Source organism: Cynocephalus volans, chromosome 17 (assembly GCF_027409185.1).
Source record: "Cynocephalus volans isolate mCynVol1 chromosome 17, mCynVol1.pri, whole genome shotgun sequence".
Classification (NCBI taxonomy): Eukaryota; Metazoa; Chordata; class Mammalia; order Dermoptera; family Cynocephalidae; genus Cynocephalus; species Cynocephalus volans.
The window spans coordinates 4,395,580-4,410,413 of NC_084476.1; the positions used below are offsets into that span (position 1 = coordinate 4,395,580).

The 14,834-nt window shown below is 59.3% G+C and overlaps 2 protein-coding genes across 2 annotated transcripts in view; one reads left to right on the forward strand and one right to left on the reverse strand.

Annotated features, from left to right (window-relative positions):
• The first annotated feature begins 5,903 nt into the window (after nt 1–5,903).
• On the forward strand, nt 5,904–7,063 carry FAM163B (family with sequence similarity 163 member B). The gene is made up of 2 exons (XM_063081524.1): nt 5,904–5,996; nt 6,659–7,063. Exons 1-2 carry the CDS (start codon nt 5,904–5,906, stop codon nt 7,061–7,063), a joined length of 498 nt encoding a protein of 165 aa, XP_062937594.1.
• Nucleotides 7,064–11,059: 3,996 nt separating this feature from the next.
• Nucleotides 11,060–14,834, reverse strand: part of ADAMTSL2 (ADAMTS like 2) — a 32,246-nt gene continuing 28,471 nt past the window's right edge. The window contains exons 17-18 of the mRNA XM_063082577.1: nt 12,000–12,144; nt 11,060–11,178 (exon numbers count right to left, since the gene is read on the reverse strand). Of these exons, the coding sequence (XP_062938647.1) occupies nt 11,060–11,178; nt 12,000–12,144 (264 nt within the window). The remainder of the gene's footprint in view (nt 11,179–11,999; nt 12,145–14,834) is intronic.

Sequence of the window (14,834 nt, forward strand, 5' to 3'; positions counted from 1 at the left end):
GCACTTTTTACATTTGTGGTCCTCAACCTTTGTTAAGCATCTGGACCCATCGCAGGGCTGGAGTTGGGAGGAATCAGTTGTCTAAACCCTGCCGTACCCCTATTGCAGATAAGGAAACTGAGGCTCAGAGAGTGGCCTCTGACCCCAGGTCACCAGTGAGTGTATAGCAGGATGTTCCCCCACCCACCCCCTCTTGGGCAGGATGCAGGCCCCTCGGCCTTGAGTCACCTGGTGTGCAGCTGGGAGGTGTCCCAGGGCCCACAAAGGAGGTCTGAAAGACAGAGCTCAGAGAGGGCTGTCGGTGGGGGGGGCCAGCTGGGGAACCTCAGGTTGATATACTTGCCCCGTTAAATGGAGGGGGCACGGTCCCTCCCAGCACTGGTGTTTTGAGGGTCTGTAATGTGCGATGTGCGTTGGAGAAGTTAGGGAAGGCTTCCTGGAGGGGAGAACGTGTGCTGGGCTCTGCTGGAAGGGTGGGGGTGGGTGGGGGGTGGGGTCCCAGGGAGGCTGCGTCGCTCCTGGGCTGTTGGGAGTTAACCATGCACTGCTGTCAGCCGGGGCGCCGGGCGGTGTGCATGTCTGCTGGCCTGGCCTTGGGACCTGGCGCCCGGCACGGGCGTTGCTGCTCCTCGGCGTGCGTGAATCTGCAGAGCGAGCTGACACGCTCCAGCTGGACGGGGCCTGGTGTCAGGGCAGTGGCTGCTGACAGCCCTGGGCACCTGGCCTAAGCCGGCACCCTTCCCGTCACGCCGCCAGGCTGCCTGCTGCTGGAGGGGACCCAGGCCCAGAGAGCCAGGCGGAGCAAGGGACTGTCTGCATCTTGGACCCAGGAGGGTACTTTGTGGCGAGGCAGCCGGCCCCCTCAGGGACCTGACAGAGGACTTAGACCCAGAGAGGGACTGGTAATAACAACGCTATGCACCAGCACTGAGCACGGTGCACCTGCCATCTCGCAGAGCCCCAGACGTTCTCCACGTTTTACAGAGACGGGAGCTGAAGTGCAGGGAAACGGAGGCACCTGAGGCCCCTTCCTACAGCCAGCAGAGGCAGAGCCCTCTGGCACTGGGCCTAGTCTGGCACATTGCGTGGAGCCCCTTCAGCTGTCCCCTCAGCCCTGCCATGGCCACATGCAGCCTCCATCTTCCCTGCAGTCTCAGCTGACACCAGTGGGGAGCCCCTGACCCAGGCACGTTCTTTCCTGTGGAACGTGGCCCAGGCCCCCATTGCAGTTGGTAAGCCCCAACCGTGTGCCCCTGGCCGTGGTTGGTGGGGGGGGGCTTTTGGAGGGCATCGAATTTAACCCCTGGACAACCACTTACAACACTCAGGCAAGTTCCTCAACCTCAGAACCTTTCCCAGGTTCCATGAGTTCCCTTTCCGGGTGCAGATAGCAGGAGTCCACTCAAGGTGACTTGTCTCCACACACGTCACTCTGGATATATCAGGGAGGGAGTTGGCACCGCGTGAGTCGTGACCACACCTGCGTGTCTCTGGCCTTGTGTCCTTTCTTATTCCCTCACTGGCACAGCTCCTGCTGGCTCTGCACTCGTGTGGCCGTAAATGCCACCCCAGTCACAGCCTGAGCACTCATGTCCCTACCCCAGGCAGAGTGACCAGCAGGGACCAGTGAGTGTCTCAGGTCCCAATTCCATTGCCCAGGAGAGAAGCAGCTGGCCCAGGCTGGGACTCACGTCCACCCCAACCCTAGTAAGCTGTAGCCGAAGGGGCAGCTGTGGGGGGTACAGACGCCCACCTCAGCTCAGGGGCAGGGCACAGAGAAGAGGGCCAGGGCTGGGCTGGCATCCCAACACTGTCCACTGTGGTGGGCACTCCCACAAAGATGCCATGGGATTCGGGGCAGCTGCCTCTGCTGTCGTGGCTTTCAGCTGGGAGTGGGTCCCATTTGCCAGAATGACTCATACGGACCAGCCTCGCCCTGATGGGGTGCTAGGGTTTGGCTGGATCACTCGGAGTGGCCCCTGGCCTTCCCTGAGCCTCTGTCCCCTCACCTGCAGAGTCGGCATTGCAGCACCCGCCCTGCCCTCCCCAGGCTGCCATGAAGACTAAGGAGGGCTGCCTGGGGTCTCCTGTGCTGCCCACTTTCCTGCAGTTCAAGGAAAGACCAAGTCAGTGTCCCTGCGAGTCCCAAAGAGGGGAAGACATGGGGGAATTGAGCCCAGTGCCCGCCAGTGGCTGCCCGCTTTCCTTCACCTCACCTTGGTGAAGAGCATGGGAGGCCTCTGGACAGCGGGCCCAGCCCTCGGCACCCCTGGCGGGCGCCGCCTCAACACACCCAGCTCCCTGGGTCCTGCACCCTCGGCAGGGCCGGGCAGGCCAGCCAGCCTCAGCCATCCTGGGAGGCCAACGTGGATTGGAGCTGCCAGACGGGGCCCCCAGGAATGTGGAGGGTTCCCAGGGCTCCTTCTCTGCTTGTACGTGTCTGTGTGTCTATCTGTGCCCAAAGCTTTGGGTCTGTCTGCATCTGCCTCTCTGCACCTGCCTGTCTGTATTTGGAGCTGTCCATGTGTCTGTCTGTGTCCAGTTTTCTCATTGCTTTGGATCTGTCTGGATCTGCCTGTCCGTCTGTCTGGTCGGGGGTCTGGGTTCCATTCCCGGCTTTGCCTCCAACTCACAGTGTTGCCTGGGCCAGCCACGCCACGTCAGTACGCGTCCGCATTCCCCTCCCTCTCTATGATGGGGGTCCTGGTCCTCCCTGCCCGGCCACTTGACCCTCCCCCAGGTCTGGCTGTGGTGTCTGCAGGGACACCGCAATGCCTGCCACCTCCCCCACCTACCTTCCCAGCACCCCCTACTCCCACGCGGGGCTCAGCGGCCTCACTCCCCACCCACCAACCACCCAGACCTTGAGTCTCAGAACGAAAATCTCGTCTGTCAGTTATTCTCACACATTCCTGGAAGAGGATAAATCGGCCCAAATTCCAGCAAATCTTTGGCAGGGCTTATCAAAAAATTCAGAAGCGGACGTACCACAGAGTTCTTCGTTGCACATTTCTATAATAGCAAAAAATGGGAAACGCTGAGAGTGCCCTCTCCTTGGGCCCGGTGGGGGGCTGGGCTCCTCCACACCTCGGGGCAGGACACAGATGCAGACAGGACCAGCTCTGGAGGGACCCCAGAGGATGTCATTGTGCTGGGGATGGAGAGCTAACTGAAGCAAAGAGAGGCGCAGAAAGCATGACTGGGGTGCCACTTTCTTCTAAGCTTGCTTACCTTTTTAGAAAGAAGCAGTGGGAGGGTCAGCCCAGAACTGAGCGAGATCGTCACCTCCGGTGCAGGGGCAGAGCCAGAGCAGGGCAGAAGCAAGAGCTGTCTGGAGGCACTGGGTTCATGTTTCTGGCCTTGGAACCAAATATGTTCTATAAAGAGCCAAATAAAATTGATTTTTTAAAAAACAAACCGAGTTGGTGGAAAAGCCACACTGAGAATTATTTCCTGTGACTTTGAGATGGTCTTGTCGCTACACATCCCTAGAGGGGTGAGAACCAAAAGAGTAAAGAAACATCAAACTCTTTTCAGTAGACTTTTCAGTGAAAATATTGGTAACGTGATTTCAAACTTATTGTGTGTAGTGGGAGATAAGTTGATGTTATAGGAACCAGATTTTCACTGTAAAACTCATGCAGACGTCGAATTTTAACCAATAAAAGCCCTGTGACCTCTAATTTTAAGTGAAAATATCAGTATGAACTCATGTTTTATTTTCTATTTGAAAAAAGTAATTTAAAAAAAAAGTCTTCCCTAGCTCTGGTCACCGAAAACACCGAGAACCAATGGACACCCGAGGAGCCATGAGCACCCTCGTGCCCAGACTGCGCTCCGTGAACCACTTGCCCAGAAGCAAAATCGTCAAGGACTAGTGGGATCACACCAAAATGACACAGGAGCCAGCCTGGAGGGGCCTCCAAACCCACGGTCCCAATGGGATAATCTGAACACCAGAGGGATCGAAACACATCAAATGTATTAAGAAATCAGGGGGATCGCAATGATGCTGTAAAACGACCCCAAACCTCACAGGGTACCGACTTACTCTGAAAACTGACCAAGGTAAGAATTGAGCGTCTGTGCCTTTCCCCCGCAGGCTGGATTTTAGGCTAACCATACAGGTAATCAGGAAAAGTTCTTTAGAACTTTTTTTTAGAACCAGAACTAACAAATGTGGAAGAAATGATAGCATTTGGAAATGTCTGTTGTGCCATGCTGAGTGCAATACGGCATCTAAGTCATGCTAAGGGACAGCGAAGCGATCCGGTGCAAGGCCTGAGGGGGACTTCACTGTGGGAGAATCGGGCCGGGAGCAGCTGGTACCTGCTGTAGCCGCGATGTCATGGGAGGGTCGCGCAGACATCGGGTCCCTGAATGTGATGCAATAGACAGCCAGTTCAGAAGACAAAACAGTGGCCAAGCAGCATGTCCAATGCCACACGAGGAAACCCAGCTAGCTACAGTGCATGAAAAATCCTGTAAGATCAATGACCCAGTTTCTTCAATGAACAACATGGGGCGGTGGGAGCAGGACTGAACTCTTCTAGAGTAAAGAGCCAGATGCAAAGGCATTTTGGAGATGACAGGGGAAAGCCAGACACAGACGGATGTTTTTTAAAGTCCTCATCTGTCAGATTTTGCACTGGAGTAATTATGAGCAAACTGATATGATCTGGGATTTCCTTTAAAATACTCCATCACTCCCTTCACCCCGTTCCTCTCCCCCCAAAAAAATGAAGCTTGGGAAATCAAGCAAGTGTGGTGGAGCCAGCTCCAGCTGGTTTGTGAAAGGTGATCGTGAAACATTCAGGAACTTTGCACGCCAGCTGTTAAACCTTGCTAAAATTGAAACTGGCCACGGGGAGGATAATTGCACCGCAAGAGCCAGCAAATGCTACAAGTCAGGGTGCTTTTTTTTCGAGAGCTGGTTTATCCTCATAACACAGGACAGGGGGTGAGCTGCACAGGCGCCGGTGACCGACAGCATCGCCCCGTCCTCTGTGTGGTGTCTGCTGGACACTTCCCACAACAGAGAGCTTACAAAGGCATGTCCTCGGGCCTAGAAATCCCACTGCTAAGAATGTATCCTGAGGAGTAATGCAAATAGGTTCTGTAATTCAAGCGGCTCCCATTACTTAGCTACAAAGATGCTTATTAAAACATTGCTAAAAATATTTTTTATATGTAAGCAACTAAATATCAGAAAGGAATTAGTTATCAGTTTTACAAGATGGGAAAACTCTGGAGATTAGTTGTGCAACGATGTTAATATTCTTAATGTTACTGAACTGTACTCTCAAAAATGGTGGAGACAGTAAATTTTACGTTATGTGTATTTTACCACAATTACAAATATAAAAGAAAAGGGACTGGTTACGTTAAACAATGGAATGTGGTTAGAAATCACATTGCAGAAGAAAATTTAATGATATGGAAAAGTAGGGACGATCTTGTTTGGTGAAAAAGTAGGAAATCAGGTTACGAAAGCATATGCTCAGCTTGGCTGCATTTGGGTAAATTTTAAAATGCATGAGCTTGTGGAGCCAAGCTGGAAGGGCGCCATTCATCGAGAGCATGCTACGCCAGTCGCTGAAAGACACGCTCACCCAATCTTCACAAGACCCCATGCTGTTAGCATCCACCTTTTACAGATGGGGAGACCGAGGCCAGGAGATGGAAGGAGGCTGGTGGAGGCAGCACGGGGGCCCGGGTCCCCTCCTGCCCGCCGCCCCAGGCCCTAGCCTCTCGCACACACGTCCGGGGTGTTTTCTTTTCCCCTTTCAGCTTGTCTTCTCAGTTTTCTAAAATAGAACAGGCGGGGACTTTTGTGGGGAGGAAATGGTGGTGCTGTAAAGCTGGCGGCATGTTTTGCAGGCTGTTGATGGAGAAGGGGGCGGATGACAGCCGGGACAGTGGTCATCACCGGGGGCATCTTGGCGACTGTGATTCTGCTCTGCATCATCGCAGTTCTGTGCTACTGTCGGCTGCAGGTACTCCCAGGGGAGGGGAAGGGGACAGGGTGGCCCTGCTGAGGGAGGGAGTCCCCCAAGAAGGCCAAGATGGCCAGGGCCCAGGAAGCGGGGCAGAGCCAGGTCTCAGAGAAGGTGCAAAGCAGACAGACCTGCCGGGACCCCACCTGGGGGCCTTGGTGATGATCCCGCCTGACTCGCCTTGCCCAGGGTCTTCACCGAGGCTCAGAGAGGGTCAGGGACTTAGCCAACACACACGGCTGCCCAGTGGAAGAGCAGGGGTGAGCCCTCAGACCTTGTCCACCCACACTCTAGGGCAACCTGAGGCCCCCACATCTTCCAGCGGGGGACATTTGTAGAGGACAAGGTGGCACAACCCAGTGCCATGAACTAGACTCGGGTCAGATGGTTTGAACCCCAGCTCTGCCGCTTTCAGGCTACCTAATCCCCCCTGTGCCTCAGTTTCCCCACCTGCAAAATGGAGATGGGAATTGCACTTGCCTAGGGCTGTTACGTGGAGGGAACTGAGAAGTGCTTAGAGCACCCTACCTGGCCCGAGCAAGACCCCACAGTGGCATTAGACAGTTAAGGGTGACCGAGCGGGGCCCTGCCTGCTGTCCTGCATGAGAATTGTGGGGGCTGGGGGCACGTGCAGAGCAGGTCAGCCAGCTCTCTACCCGCAGTACTACTGCTGCAAGAAGGGCGAGTCCGAGGAGGACGAGGAGGAGCCGGACTTCGCGGTGCACTCGCACCTGCCGCCGCTGCACTCCAACCGCAACCTCGTGCTGACCAACGGGCCGGCGCTCTACCCGGCCGCCTCCACCTCCTTCAGCCAGAGGTCCCCGCAGGCCCGTGCCCTCTGCCGTAGCTGCTCCCACTACGAGCCGCCCACCTTCTTCCTGCAGGAGCCCCCCGAGGACGAGGACGTGCTCAACGGCGGGGAGCGTGTGGCCTACAGGAGCGTCAGCCAGGAGGACGTGGCACTGTCCCCTGGGGGCCTCGGCGGCCTGCAGGCACTCAACCCTAACCGCCTCTCGGCCATGCGGGAGGCCTTCTCCCGGAGCCGCAGCATCAGCACCGATGTGTGAGTGGAGCCCTGGGAGGTCCAGAAACCATGGCAGGATCCCTAGGGTGCACCTACCTGGCCTCAGGCCCGGATCAGGGCTTGGCGGAGCCCTGCTCACATCCTTGTCCTCAGGGGGGACCCAGGCTTGAGGAACCCCCAGGCTCACTGCAAGGATAAGGCTCAGTGACCAGAGCTGAGGCCATAGGGATAGGGGCAGCTGGGACCTGGGGCTGGACAGGAGGTGGCAAGATACTGGCCAAGTGACACTGCAGAGCTGTGGGGCCAGAGTGTGGCTGGGTGCAGCAGCTGGCTCCTGGGCAGAGAGGCCAGGCTCCATGCAGTGGTGTCCTGAAGGTCTCCGGGGAAGGTGGCCTCCATCTCAGCCCCAACAGCTTGGCCATCTGGCTGGGTGGCCATGTCCTCCTCCCTGGGCCTCAGGCTTCCTACCTGTGTAAGGAACAGGTGGCCTCAGCGATGCTGGGGCCCTGCAGAGCCCCCCCCGGCTATTGTGGACCAAGTGTTCCACCCCTCCCTGACTTCCCTGTCCCTGCGTCCCCCCTCCCTCACACACACTCCTGACTCAAGTGCTGTGTGTCTGCCCCAGGGCTGAGACGCTGGCCGAGCCGGCCTTCCTGCAGAGAGAGAGGTTCCCCCGCAGAAAGGAGAGCTTCAGAGGCCGCAGGGGCCCTGGGACGCTAGGCACAGCTGGGAGACGGAAGAGGTCATGTCAACCCACCTACTTTGGGGGTGTTGGTGCTGAAAAACGCCCAGTCCTCAGCACCAAACATGGCCAACAAGCAGAAGCCCAGAGTGGCACTTGAGGCAATGGTAGGGTGGGCCAAGCTGCAGCCCACGGGTGAAAAGACCCCCTGACTCGCCAGGAGACTTGGACAGGCCCTTCCCATCCCTGGGCCTCAGACTCCCCGTCATGCGGGATGACGGCTCAGAGAACTACTCCAGCTCTGGCTCTCAGTGGGAACTGAGGTCCCCAGGGGAGACACAGCCGCAAGCCGCCCTGCCCCACCGCCTCCTGCTTCTCAGCAGGACCCAGCAGCGAGGCCCCCGCGCAGCCTTGCTGTGTCCTATGGGCCCAGCCAGTCACCACTTGCTGCTCCTGCATGGAGATTCGGCTGAGCCCAGCAAGCCCAGGCTGGGGTCTCCCTGGGGAGTCTGAGCCCACTCTGCAGCCCTCTCCAAGGGAAGGAAATGATGCCCAGAGGCCACCCCAGAGAAGTGCTCCAAACCCAGGGGCACAAGCCACCAGAATGCAGCTCTTCCCCACCCAGAAAGAGGCAGTGTCTTCTCTCTGGGCAGCAGGGCCCCAAGAGCCCCCTTCCTCTCTGGGGCTCTCTCTGCTCTGGGCCCAGCTATGGAGGCCCACAGGAGGGCAGCCCCTTTCTGCCCAGGGAAGGTGGGCCAAGCCCCCCAGCTAGGGCGCCTTCCTGAACGACGAGTCCTCGAGGGCCTGTGGCCGTCCCCGAGCAGGACGCTCCGTGCTCCCACTCAAAAGCGCCGATGAGTTACCGGAGACGTCTGAGTGCAGCCACTGAAGACTTGCTGTTTTTGGCATTCTCAGTTTTTTTCCTCTTTTTCTCCCTTTCTCCTCCTGCCTTGGTTGGACATGCTGATGGAATTCACCCTCGAGGTCCCCACACAGCCCTGGCCCGCCCACACCCTGCATCCTCCGTCCAGTCCCCTCCGGTTTGTTTCCAATGCATCAGCTTGGGGGGTGGGCTAGGGTGGGGGTGGGGGCGAGGGCCAGGAGGTGGCACGTCCTGTGGCTGTTCTATTTCCATTTTCCTACTTCCTTTCTGGCCTCTGTCCTCCCTGTGTGGACACACGGATCTCTCTGCAATGACATAAGCACCCATCCATCCCAGTTCACTCAGCTCCACTGTGGGGACCTGCTGGGGGGACTGCCGGGCCCCTTCAGAAAAGCAACAGCCAATAAAACCCATCTCCCGCACCACGCTCACCTGTCTTCAGTCCACCCAGGGGTCCAGGCCTGTCCAGACCCCCTCTCTGGAGCTTTCTGGGAGGGGCCAGGTCCAACCCGGTGCTGGGAGGGTTTGGCCCTTCCTTTCCGATCCAGCCAGTGGGTGAGTTCCCAGGCGGCTGTGTCGATCTCTGAGGCTGGGAACCACCAGCATAGACTCTGAGCTCCAGGAGAACAGGTTGTAGGTGACGGGCTGGGTCACCTGGGAAAGTGCTTGGACATGTCCGGGCCTCAATCTTGGCATCACACAATGGGGTGGTAGTGTCTGACACCTACAACGTGGGTCTCTTAGGAAGACGAAACCCAGCAGCACTGCCGAAGCACTGGGCACAGAGCCTGGCCTGCAGTAAGTGCACAGTGAGTGTTGGCAGAAAGGAGGAAACAGGGACAGGAAGAGAACGTGGGGGTGGGGGAGAAGGGCAGAGGGGATGCTGGGTGGAGGGGTGAGCTGCGGGCAGACCCTGGGCTACGGCCACTCAGCTCTGCCTGACCCGAGCCAGTGATGCGAGCAAGTCCACCCCGTGGGCCTCTCACTCGTGGTGTCTGGGGACTAAAAAGAACCTTCAGTGGCAGCTACCCAATTGCAGCCCCCTTGATTCATACACATGCAGGCACATGCGGACAGGCAAGAACGCACTGGAGTGGGCAGCTGCCTCAGTTTCCCCAAAGCCCCAAGTTCTGTGGAAGCCGTTCTCCTAAAACGTTGTGTGGTGGACCCCGCATTGGGTCCCAGTCTAGGGACAGGCTGGCCCCGCATCACAGGACGCAGCCCCGCAGCTGTTCACCCCCTGCTGCCTGTGCCGCCCAGGGCACCGCCTCCCGTGGCCACCCGGGGGCTGCAGCAGACTTGCTGTCCCGGGGTGTGGGGCTCTGGGACCCCTCCCTACACCCCCATGAGGCCTCGTGCTGCTTCCTGTTCTGCACACTCCTCCCAGCCCTTTCATCTGGGCAAGGCCGCCACTGCTGCTGGACCAGCCTACCCCAGGCCCTCATGTGTCCAAGAGGCAGCCCTTCCCCGTGGCCCACAAAAGGCTCATGTGGGCCTGGCCTGCACCTCCAGCTGCCTGCCTTCTCTCCTTGGTTCTTGTTGGCTGAGGCTCAGGCTATGAGTTCCCTCCAGGACCCTCCATGTGTCCCCCACTCCCCAGGTCCTGGCCCTCAGCCCATCCTGCCCCCAAGGCCTCACCAGTGGGAGACCCCACACAGCTTCCCCCTGGCTCTCCAAGCCCTGCAGCTGCCCAACCCTCCTGCCAGAAGCAACTGAGACCCCATGATGCCGCCATAAATACGACCACTTTATTAACATACACAGATGAATACTGACGGCACCACAGGGATGAAACCCACCGTCCATACCCAAATACACCGTGAGAAAGAGTGCCTCTTCCTGGGGCAGAAAGTGCGGCGGGCCCCTCCGTACAGGTGACAGCCGCTTGTGAGGGAGGCAGAGCTGAGGCTAAGCTGTGCGACAGAATTCCTCTGGAAGGCGCACACCTAAGTACGCTCAGGGACCCGGGTGGCGCCTGGGTCTCTGTGGCTGCTCCGAGGTCCCCTCCTCCACCCCACAGCCCCTGGGGGAGTGAGGCCCTTCTGCGACGGAATCATCTGTAAGTCACCTTGAGAAGGCCCTGCCACCCCACAGAAGGGCCTGGACTGTGGGGGGTAGCGTGACGGTCACCTCCACTGCTGGGCTTTGGGCCCTCGGGCTCCTTGGGTGAGGGGCTGCCGGGGAGTGGGGTGGGAGCCACACACACAGGATCCTCACGCCTCTCTACATGACTTCCCACGGCAGGGGCAGCTCTGTCCTGGGAGGGTCCGATGGGTGCTCGGGGATCCTCCCCCCACCCCGGGAAGAGCAGAGGTCCATAAGCCGTGGGAAGTCCCTTCTTGTCAGCCGAGGTTCAGTGTCGTGTCTTCACAGCCCGGGGTGCCCTGCAGGAAGGGTGTCTGTGGAGGGGCCCCAGGAGCTTCGGTGGCCCCAGGGTGGGGCGCTCGGATCTCGAAGGGGCTGCAGCTGCCAGCCTAGGAGTGCGGGGTCCTGCAGGAGCGGCAGCAGGCCTTGCTGTAGTACCAGTGGCTGCAGAGGTTCACCTTGATGGCCAGGGCGCAGTTGGTGCCTGGCTGGTCCTGGCAGCTGTCGTCTGGGGAAGGGGGTTGGGTCAGAATCAAGGGCAATCAAGTCAGGGGGCAGCCAAAAGGTGAAAACTCTGCAGGACCCCCACCCCCCCCACCCCACCCCCTCCTCTCCTTAACTGTGGGAGCTTCGTCTGCCAAAGGGCAGCCCTGGCAGCAGAGCACCTGTGCTCAGGTGTACCCTACATTTCCCTCTCTGGGTGCAGGGGCAAGGGGCCTCCAGCTCTCTGCAGCTCCTTTTCTAACCCCTGCTCCCTCCCTAGAGATGGTTTGAACTGGGAGGAGCTGGGATTTGGAGGAGCTGCTGGTCTCACTCCCAGAGGCCTGAATATCCTCAAGGGCCCACAGATGCGCCCCTCACTGGATATATCTACGGCAGAGCTCACCTCCTGCCTCTGCACCTGACGCCCACCTTGAGTCTTGCCCTTGTCCATCTTCCAGATGCCCAAGCCAGACACCTGCTCCTGCCCTCACCTCCTGGGAGCTCACCTCCCCATCTCCCGTGTGCCAGTGCCCGGGCTGAGTCATCCTGGATTGCTGGTTCCCCGGCCCCACAGTCGTCCTCCCATCCAAAGCCAACACTCTTCCCAGAGTACAGGTCTCACCACGGCTGTGTGGGGCCCTCCAACTCCAGTCAGGCCTCCCTTGTCCCCCGTTCCCAGCTCCCCTCCCAGCTGGGCTCAGCCATTCCAGGAGGGAACCGTTGCTCCCGTCGAGCCTTGGTCTGTCCAGCTGCCCGCCCTCTCGGCTGATGCCTGCTCAACCTTTAGGCCCTGGCTCTGCCCCGGCCTCCTCTGGGAAGCCCCAGCCCGGCCTACCAGCTTCTCACCCGGGGGCTCTGTGGGGCAGGGATCCAGGTCACAGTACTCCTTGCTTTCAGGTTTCACCAGTGGGTCACAGCCACGGACGATTTCGGTCCCCTGGTAGCACTTCACGTCCCGCATCCTCATGCCTATCCCACAGGTCTTGGTGCACTGATGGAGAGAGACAGGCGGCATGGGGAAGCCCCCCATCTGGTGGGGCAGAGGCTCGGGCTGGAGGAGGGGGACCCTCACCATCCTGCACACCCCCGCCCACCCTGCCCGCCTCCCGCGCTGCGTGCGTCTGCGCTGACACAGCACACAGAAGCCTGTCGGAAACTAGAACCCGCATCTTCAAGGCTGATTGAGGTGACAAGGAAGCACAGGGCGCTGGCAGGAAGTCAGGGGACTCTGATTCCCGTCCCCACCCAGCACTGCCTCAGTTTCCCCCACTGCACATCGGGAAGGCCCCTCCTCCCTCAAGTGTCTCCCGACGGGCCTTCTGGTTCCAGCTTTCCTGGGTCTGTGACGCACAGTGTTTGTCGTGGGCCAAGTGCATCTTCGGAGCCCCCACCCCCACCCTTGCTCCCCGGTCCAGATGTTCCCCTTGGAAAATCCCGCTGAGCTGCCCAGAACACCAGAGACATCTGCTGACCCCAATTACCCTGCCGTCCTCCTGCCAAGGTCCTACAGGCAGTGACTCCCTCACTCCCCCTGATGTGGGTGACCCCACATCACCCAGGCTGGGACCTGAGCCCTTGGTGCCTTGAGGTGGGTGGGGCGGGAGGCCCCAACCTGGGCCCACTCCCCATTTCTGTTTGCAAAGGCGCAGGGAGAATTGATTAAGACTTGGCAGGGAGACCACCACCCGCTCGCCTGCTCCAAGCTGGGGATGGGGGAGGGTGGCCCAGTCTGGAGGAAGGAGAGGCTGGCTTGGCCCCGGCTGCCAGAGGACGATCAGCGCTTGGCAGGCACCCTGCAGAGCCTGTGGATATGCCCCTGGAGACTGGCACGTCCCTGGCCAGACCTGGCTCCCACTCCTCTGTCCCTGGGGCATGGGCAGCTGGAGGAGCACGTGCTACTGAGCCGCTGCTATACACCGGCATGGTGGGGGCAGCCACCTGGGCAGGAGCCACTGCCCCAACCAGGGGCAAAGAGGACAGAGATCCACATGCCCGCTGTCCATGTGCGCCAGCCACCCTTCGTCCCACCCCTGTCACCTCATCAGGGTGATACAGGAGATGCCCCTCCCTCGGAGCTCAAGGCTGTCCCTTTGGAGTCCCCCCTTCACGGCTCCCCTCCCTCCTGTGGCCTGGCACCCAGTGAGGCAGGTCCTGGTCCCCCTGCCCTGCACTTGCCCTCCCACCTCCTGCCCCTCCCATCTCCTCTCCCAGCTGGGCTCGGCCATTCCAGGAGGGAACCCTCTGAGACACGAGTTGGTCTCTCCAGCTGGTCCCCCTGGCTGACGCCTGCTCATCCTCGAGGCCTGGCTCTGCCTCTGCCTCCTCTGGGAAGCCCCAGCCCCACTCCCAGCTTCCCCCTTCTCACGTGGAGGCTCCTTTTATGGACAACTTGGAATGAATTAGTGAGTGTTCTCGATCTTGAACAAGCCATGGGGTGTGGGGAGAGCAGAACCCCCATGCGGGGCAGGGCAAGTCCAGATGCCACCCTGAGTGCACAAAGAGCCCTGGGCCAGGGGGCAGGGGAACAGGAGGTCCTGGGCCCTCAGACTCTGAGTAGGGGCAGCACTCGTGGGATCCCCAGACTCCCCATCCCATATACTCAGAACCTTCACCTGGAACTCTTTGGTTTTAGGATTGGGCACCCACCATCACAGTGGCCAGTGGAACCACAGGATGGCTGAGACGCACTGTGGACATTACATCGGACATCTGGGCTCCATATCCATCTGACCCCCCTTTTCATCACTTCACTGTTCAGAGTTGGCCCATGAGGAAACTGAGGCCAGAGGCAGCTGGGGAGCCTGGGCCACACAACCTGGCTGCAGCACAAGGCCCCAGAGACCTCTGTCCTCCAGCCCATGCCTAGTGATTCTCAAAGACCCCTCTGAACCTCTCCACTGGTCTCCTCTCCAGAAGCTCATGGCACCTCCGGCTGGAGAGGGGTTGGGGACACAGGAATGGTGCTGCAGTTAGCGAGACATCAAGGGGACGCAGTGCAGCGTGTGATTGAGTTAATGAAAACAGAAGTGTAGACGTGACTGCCTCTGCAGTAGGAAAGGCTGCAGGGGTGCTCACAAGCCCCCGGGGGCTCGGAAGTCACCTGGAGCCTCCCCAGGAAGTAGGCACGAGAGCAAAGCAGCGGCACGAATCGAGCGGACCTGCTTTGCTCTGCCAGAGCACGGTGGCCCAGCCGCTGGCCGCTGCCCCGCCCGTGAGACCCGGGACGCTTACCCACCTCGGCCCCCACCCTGGAGCCTGGGTTGGGCTGGTTCGAAGCCTCCCTTCACTTGTCAGAGTCCTCCCTGAATCGGGCTTTGGCTCTTGGACAACAAACAGACTTGGGCCCCAATATCTGTTACACCCCTTAGTAGCTGTGGGACCCCGAGTGGGTTGGTTTTCTTTCTGAAAGTCAGTTTCTTCCTCTGAGAAATGGGGAGAAGAGCCCCTCCTCACGGTGCTTTTGGGAAAGGGGAGACCCTTTGGGCAAAGTGCTGCCTACGTGGTCCAGGAGGTGAGGGCTCTGCTCTCGTGCACAGAGGCAGGATCTCGACTCCATCCTGCCCAACATTCCAAGGCTGGGGAGTTCTGGGACCTGAGAAGCTCACAGAATCATGGGGGGGCCAGGCCTGTATCAGGAGAGCTTGCTGCCCTTCCCCCAGCCCTGCTAGCATCCTGACCCAT